The sequence below is a fragment of the Austrofundulus limnaeus genome, unplaced genomic scaffold (assembly GCF_001266775.1).
Source record: "Austrofundulus limnaeus strain Quisiro unplaced genomic scaffold, Austrofundulus_limnaeus-1.0 Scaffold449, whole genome shotgun sequence".
NCBI classification, from domain to species: Eukaryota; Metazoa; Chordata; class Actinopteri; order Cyprinodontiformes; family Rivulidae; genus Austrofundulus; species Austrofundulus limnaeus.
Window position 1 is genome coordinate 202,031 of NW_013952851.1, and position 7,550 is coordinate 209,580.

A 7,550-nucleotide genomic window follows, 5' to 3' on the forward strand; every position below is an offset into this window, starting at 1 on the left:
AATGATACATTGATAAGGCATTAATTCATTATATTTTCACAAAAAGCAATTTTTACACACGTTTAAATCAAAAACCCTGCATCTGCCCATTTCTCCACATTCCACTTTTGGACTTAATCCTGGTTTCGATGTGACGGGTCACAAATTTGTGCAATTAGATACTTTAATAAACTCTTTAAATTACAGAACACAAGAAGCTTTTTACTTTGTAATTTTTTAAAGAAATAAAAACAAACAAAAAAATCAACCTCCCTTATAAGAGATGTGTGCCGTAGTGACATTCAGACAGAGCTGTAATTACCTGCCAGGTGCAGCGGTGTGGAGTTGCGCCCCTGAGCGTCTCTGCAGTTGATGTTTTCCGGGGAGCAGAGTTTCTGCACTCTGGCCAGGCAACCCTTCTTGGCAGCGTCCAGCAGGGCGGCGTCCCCCCGCAGCAGGTCCTGGATGTCCGTGTCTCCGTCTTTCACCATGTCCAGAGGAATGTTGCCATCTCGGTTCTTCTTGGTAGGGTCCGCTCCGTGCTGGAAAACAGATTTAATTATTTTACTGAACGTTTTAAAACACAGCACGACCCAGTTCATCCTCATCAGCAGTAGCGTAACGATAACACAGAAAACCAAATATTCAGACGACATTAACGCCTCCTCACTTTAAGAAGCAGTTTGCAGATCTCATATTTCCCTTTAGCTGCAGCCTCGTGAAGTGGGGTGAACTTCCACAGATCTGCCACGTTCACCGATGCCCCGTGTCTGACCAGCAGCTCAGCCACCTCGTAGTGACCGTAGGAGCATGCGTTGTGGAGGGGAACCAGACCACTGAGGGGGAGAAACACAAGTGAAAATCTCCACACTGCAAACAGAAGTCTAGTCTTCAGGAAAACTAACCCCTTGTCTTTAGCGTGAACATCGGCTCCGTGGTGAAGCAGGTACTCCACCACAGCCACTCGGTTGTAACCAGCTGCGAAGTGGAGAGGAGTGGAGTGCCGGCCTTCCAAGTCCCGACAGTTTACGTTCTGGGGGGTGCAAAGTTGCTGCCGTACAAAGTGACAATACAGAAATGAGCAAGTTGTAATTTATATAAAGACAGGTTTAAAAACAAGGCTAACATTTAAGAATATCAAAGCTACATTAGAAAGACAGGGTTAAATCAATACTATTAAAAAATTTAATTCATTATGTTATGATGAGGAGTCTTACTTGCACAGTGTCCAAATCCCCTGCTTTGGCAGCTTCCAGAAATCTGTAGTCCACATCAGAATTCCGTGTGGGAACATTTTCTTTGGAGGAAAAAAAATCAATAGAAGGAATTCAAAATCTATTTATAACAAATTATAAAATGATTATTTGCACAAATGATCCACATATAAACCTAATAAACAGGGTTAAACCACAATTTTACCTGATCCTGAACAACAATCTGTAAAGCTCAGTGTCATAAAATGTTCTAATCCAAACGTATTAAAAAAAAAAGGTGACAATCACCGTTAAGAATCTGCTGTACGGCCTCGTTACCCATCTGAGCCGCGGTGAAACCCTGTAAAGACACGATGGAGGGGTCTCCTCCGTAGCTCAGCAGCAGCTTGCAGGTCTGGATGTGACCAGCCAGCGCCGCTCTGTGGAGAGCCGTCTGCCCGAGTGTGTCCACTGCATTCACCTGCCGTCCAATCACAACTTTACGTTTTAACACAGATTTTTATTTTTATTTATTTTTAACTCAGGCCGAAGACGAAGGAAAGAAGAATAAACCTTTGCTCCATGTTTCTGCAGCACCTCCAGGATGTCATTGTGAGCTCTTTCAGCAGCGACATGCAGGGGTGTCATGAAGCTGAAAACACAACAAAATCACCAGTTTTTATCTCAGCAATTCTGAAAACCAAGATCAACCTTCAGTTCACTGTAAAACCTGCTGACTCACTCTTTGTTCTTCTCATTGATGTTGGCACCTTTACGCAGCAACAACTCAGTCACCTGTTTTCTCTTTGGGTGGGGGGACGCCACAGCACAGTGCTGGAATTTAAGGCATTAGATTAGACAAACAACGGGAAAATCTTTTTTTTCCGTACAGCCATTTAAAGTGCCCAAACTCGAGTTTAAAGAACCGACTCTTACCAGAGCTGTCTCATTGGTTTGAGGGTGTTTAAAGCCGATGATCTCCAGAGCCAGAGTCTTCTTCACTTTGGCCATGTCGGCTTCACGAGCCGCCTGCAGCAGTGAGTGACCTTTGAACTCATCTACAAGGGGAGGAGCATAAAAAGGGTTAGCTCCACCATCTTTATTCAGTTTTAACTAATGCACTTAGTTTATATTATAAACTTATACACTGCTGAATCTCAGAATCAGTTTTATTGCCATTGTCAATGAACGACTAGAAATTTGCTTCAGTGTAGAGGTGCAATAATCTAAAATATAACAAATGAAGAAAATACAAAGGATAAAGGGAAAAAATCTATTTGTGAATTAAAGATTTAGACAGCAAGAACTCACAGGTGAGCCTCTCTTTAAGCTCTGGGGTGGGGGCCATGTCCACTGCGCTCTTGCTGTGACAGTTGAGCAGGGTGGGGTCAGCCCCGTGGCTCAGCAGCAGGGAACAGACCTCCACTCGGTTCTTGGACGCTGCTTCGTGGAGAGGGGTGAACTGCCACAAGTCCATGGCGTTCACACAGGCTCCGTGCTGCAAGGAGAGCAGCTCAGATCAGAAAACAACATTCACGTTTCGCTTTTCATCTTCCACTTGATTATAGCATTAAACGTCTAACTTCCAAATTAGCTCCTAATTTTAATTCCTGGTCAACTCTGCAATATTTTTAATATTTAATTATTTAAAAAAAGGCTTTCAAAATTATATAAAGATGCAACTAAAAAGAAAAACTGGAATTTCCACAAAATATTTTATTTTCTCCACTACTATGAGGGACATTTGACCTTTCTCACAAGCAAAAATGAACTGAAATGGACCAGCTGTTCCTACTGTTCTCAACAGGTTCCAGTCACTTTTATTACAAGGCTTTTTATATTAAATTTGTCCTGACTGTGTTTTAATTAAAATGGATGATTTAACTCTTATGTAACTTGTTTAAAAGTTGCACATTACAGAGATCAGTTTAATTCATTTTGCACTCAATAGTACAACAGAACAAAGACATGTTTGTATTTACTGTTGCGTTCAGAAAAGTGTAAATAAAGTCCTTACTTTAAGCAGAAGCTCAGTGACTTCATAGTGGCCATATGAGCAGGCGTTGTGAAGAGGAACCAGGCCGCTGCATGACAAACACATTGATGTCTAAAATAATCGCGTACAATGGGACATTCTGTGGGTTTTCTCCCTCAAAGAGTCACTCACCCCTTGTCCTTGGCGTGAACGTCAGCTCCATGTTGGAGGAGGAGTTGCACGATGCGGACCCGGTTGTAGCCTGCAGCCAGGTGAAGGGGCGTGGACTGCAAGAGAGGACGACTTGTTAGAGCACATAAACCATCAGAAGCACTGGTGCCTACTGCCTCCGATGGCCACAGGGAGGGCGGGACAAGCGGCTTATTAAAGCCAGAAGCGTTGTGCTGCTGCTGCAGGCTATGCTTGGTGAGTTGCAGATGAATAGCAGGTTTGATGATGCAAGTTCAATGACAATCCATCAACTAAAGTTGTGTTGCTGTCAATATTCTGTCTCACTCCAGTGAGTGACAATGAGCAACTTTGTCTTTGGTACTAATAAACCTTAGATATAGTTTAACAAAAATCTATGAAATTAAAAGTATGTTTTATGTGGTGAGCTGCCAAGAAGGGTTAGTTAACAGCTTTAAAGTCAAAATGATTGAGTGTAAATTACAGTTGGGAGACAAAAGCTGTCTGATTTTTATTTCTCATGGAAGCCAACAAAATAATTAGAAATTTAACGAATGAAATTTAAAACATATTTGATTTGGTTTCTTAAATCAGTATCTCACATGGCTGAGGCACTTAAAGAATAGTTGGTGATTGAAAATTGTGAAAAAATGAGCACATTTCTAGTTACAGTCACTGAATTCTGAGAGTTTGACTGAGGTAGAACGTGTCAGTCAGTAACACAGGTGTCAGAAGGAAAACTGCTGGAGGAAACGTGTGGCTAAACGGGAGCCCTTTGCTGCAGCTGTGCAGTTAGGAGTTTATTTGTCTTTTTTCTCACAGATACTTGTATGCCAATTTATTTGCAAGTGCAATTAATGCATGCAGTGTCAAGTCATGTATACATAACAATTTTAACACAATGGAGGAATTATTAACAGGTGGCGACCATGGTCTCGAGCTGGAAAAGGGTAGAGTGCCTTCTCCGGGTCGTGTCAGGGAGGAGGTCCTGCCCCAAGTGGAGGAGTTTAAGTATCTCGAGGTCTTGTTCATGAATGAGGGAAGAATGGAGCGGGAGATCGACAGGTGTATTGGTGTTTTGTCTGAAGTGATGTGGGCGCTGTACCGGTCTGTCGTGGTGAAGAGAGAGCTGAGCCAGAAGGCAAAGCTCTCAATTTACCAGTCGGTCTACGTTTCTGCCCTCATCTATGGTCACAACATTTGGGTAGTGACCGAAAGAACGAGATCGCGGACACAAGCGGCTGAAATGAGTTTCCTTGGCAGGTGTCTGGGCTCTCCCTTAGAGATAGGGTGAGAAGCTCAGTCATCAGGGAGGGACTCTGAGTAGAGCCGCTGCTCCTCCTTGTTGAGAGGAGCCAGTTGAGGTGGTTCATCTGGTTAGGATGCCGAATGGACGCCTCCCTGGTGAGATGTTCCGGGCACGTCCCACTGGGAGGAGACCCTGAGGAAGACCCAGGACACGCTGGAGGGACTATGTTTCTTGGCTGGCCTGGGTACACCTCGGGATTCCCCCGGATGAGCTGGACCGGGTGGCTGGGGAGAGGGAAGTCTGGGTCTCTCTGCTTAGGCTACTGCACCCGTGACCCGATCCCGGATAAGATGATGGATGGTGGCAATTCACAAAAAAATACAGTTCCAATATTTTAGAATTACAGAATCTAAATCAAGAATGATTTGAGACAATTGTCACTTGGGGTGTAAGAAAATATTGACACTGAAATATTGTGAGATTTCATTTCCTGATTATGTGTTGATTATCAAAAGCACAGCATTGATTAGTAATGAAACCTTAAAATGTAAATTTTCATGCCAGGTTTTAATTTTTATGTTGTTTTTTAGCCTCCGACCACTAGTTGTCAGCAGTCAGCCAGTCATTTGGCTCCTTCACTCCTGAGGAGCCAGAGAGTAAAATAAAAGTTTGAGCTGAATTTTTAAAAAATCTGAATATTCTGGAGAAAAATAAAATAGGCAATATATCGCGTTGTTTACAGTTTAGCAATATAGCGCTCTATATCATATCATGACCCATGTCGTAACATTAGGGATGCACAATATATCGGTACTGGTATCGGTCGATATTGGTCATTTTTTAGAATATCGGTATCGGTCCGATATGTAAAACGGGGCAGATATTAATATCCGATATTGATTTCCCACTTTTTATCTTTGTGTTTCTGTTTTGGGAGGTGAGACGGTTGGTTGAGCGGCATCTGTTTGATCATGATAGTGATACTGACGCTGCGCAGCCAGGAATAACTGAAGTAGGGAGTCATGTCAGAGGTCTGGTCGTTTATTTATGGTATCAAAAGAAGACCTGAGCGTGTTAATTCATATATGTATAATATAATTTGTTTATTTGTGTAATATCGGTAAATATCGGTTATCGGCCATAATACCAATAATTATATCAGATATCAATATCGGTTGAAATTTTCATATCAGTGCATCCCTACGTAACATGCATCATATCACCATGTGAGACATTGACTTTAGATCAGCAACAACTATTAACACCTAAACCCTTTGAACCACAGCCCAACATGGATGCATTTAAACAGACTTTATTTCTAATGCTGCAATGCCATTAAAACCCAACTGTAACAGGATGCAGTGATGCTTGATTGAGCAGGCTGAGTGTGTGAAAAGATGTATCTGCAAGCTAAAAGAAGATCAAATCAAACAGCTTCAGTTAGGCCACAAAAAGTCAACATTAAAATAAGCAAAGCTGCAAATCCCCACAGCAAGGGGAGGAGTTCCTTATTTAAAAATATGCGTCTTGGAAAGCTAACAATAAGAAAAGAAGAAAGGCAACGATTCAGTTCTCATGCAGTGACAAACATGGTCACAGTGCTAACAGTTAAACTGATGAGGTGGATGACACAAGCAATCAAACATTAATGCCATGAAGGGCAGCAGAGCATCTGGAAGATGGGTGAAATGTAGTCCATTCAATACAGCAAACCAACTTAATCAACAGTGATGAAGGCACAGGTTTCACAGACAAAAATATATGATTCAATTAACAAAATGCTGAGAGGCGGGCCTCAAGGCATGCATGAGAAATAAATAAATAAATAAATTAGACGCCCACAGGCTGACTCAAGTGATTTAAAGTCAGAGAAGTGTGGGTGAGTGTGCAGAGGAGAGAGGACAGATGTCGATGAAAGCAGGCAGTGGACATTTTGAGCTCCTCTCCTGATCCAAAAGATGAGTCGTCACCATGACAACCCAACTCAACTCACTCACACGCACGCACGCACGCACACACCTCAGAGGAGCATCAGGGTAGGATACATGAATGACCCGAAAACCCAGGTCCATGATGTGCAATTAACAAGTGACAGCCAGCTTATTGGTCAAATAAAAACGATGAATTAAATAAAAAAGATCACAACAGTGCATTAATCAAGTGGCCATTATCAAGGTCAACTTACCAGCATTTTTTGTGAGGTTGACTGATCGACAAATGTTGCCAGAGTCACACGGAAAACAAAATGAAACACAAATTACAAAATGACAGCATCTTGTCAGAGTAATTTCCCTCGCCCTTTAAATACACAAACCTCAGTCTGAAAAAAATTATTTAAATTGTCAAGTATGATCAGAGAACAAAAAGGCCAAAAAAAAAAGATAAATAGCTGGAGTGTGAGTGAAACTGTATTTCTTAGCTTTGTGAAAAAAGAAAACTGTATGTCAGGGCTATTCAACTAAATTGCTCCGGGGGCCACAGTTAGTGCAGGTCAACAGCTGAGGGGCTGAACATCCAGCAATTAAAGTAATTTTGTAAATAAACTAAGTATTACAAAGATCTGTTACCTTTAAAATAGTTTATTTTGCTGCATTTGATCATGGATACAACATACAGAACCATACGTAATAAATGTAGTGATAGCAAAACAATATAAAAAACAGAAATAACACATTCTGCCCCTATTTAACACAAATATTATTTTGACATATTTGACCTGCCAAATTTTTAAACCAATTTTATTTTCACTTTCATAATTTTATCTTCAACTGTATGGAGGACCAAACCTATCATTATTGGAAATAAATGTATAAATATATAACTGGCGTATTAAAATAAATTATAGGGTCAAAAAGAAGTTTGACAAATAAATTATTGTGCCATTAAATCAATTACATCAATTATTTAGATATAAAAGTGTATTTACATTTTAATTTTGAAGGATTATATTTTCTCTATGTGCTTT

General features: G+C 41.0%; 1 protein-coding gene across 2 annotated transcripts in view; it reads right to left on the bottom strand.

Moving 5' to 3' along the window:
* Positions 1-7,550, bottom strand: part of LOC106529502 (tankyrase-1) — a 25,173-nt gene that overhangs the window by 6,353 nt on the left and 11,270 nt on the right. The window contains exons 6-17 of one of the 2 annotated variants that reach the window (XM_014024952.1): positions 6,771-6,791; positions 3,340-3,434; positions 3,190-3,256; positions 2,484-2,670; positions 2,109-2,230; positions 1,915-2,006; positions 1,746-1,824; positions 1,482-1,653; positions 1,197-1,276; positions 885-1,030; positions 650-815; positions 302-521 (exon numbers count right to left, since the gene is read on the bottom strand). In XM_014024952.1, coding sequence (XP_013880406.1) covers positions 302-521; positions 650-815; positions 885-1,030; positions 1,197-1,276; positions 1,482-1,653; positions 1,746-1,824; positions 1,915-2,006; positions 2,109-2,230; positions 2,484-2,670; positions 3,190-3,256; positions 3,340-3,434; positions 6,771-6,791 — 1,447 coding nt within the window. The remainder of the gene's footprint in view (positions 1-301; positions 522-649; positions 816-884; positions 1,031-1,196; positions 1,277-1,481; positions 1,654-1,745; positions 1,825-1,914; positions 2,007-2,108; positions 2,231-2,483; positions 2,671-3,189; positions 3,257-3,339; positions 3,435-6,770; positions 6,792-7,550) is intronic. The other variant, XM_014024953.1, reaches the window with a different exon arrangement.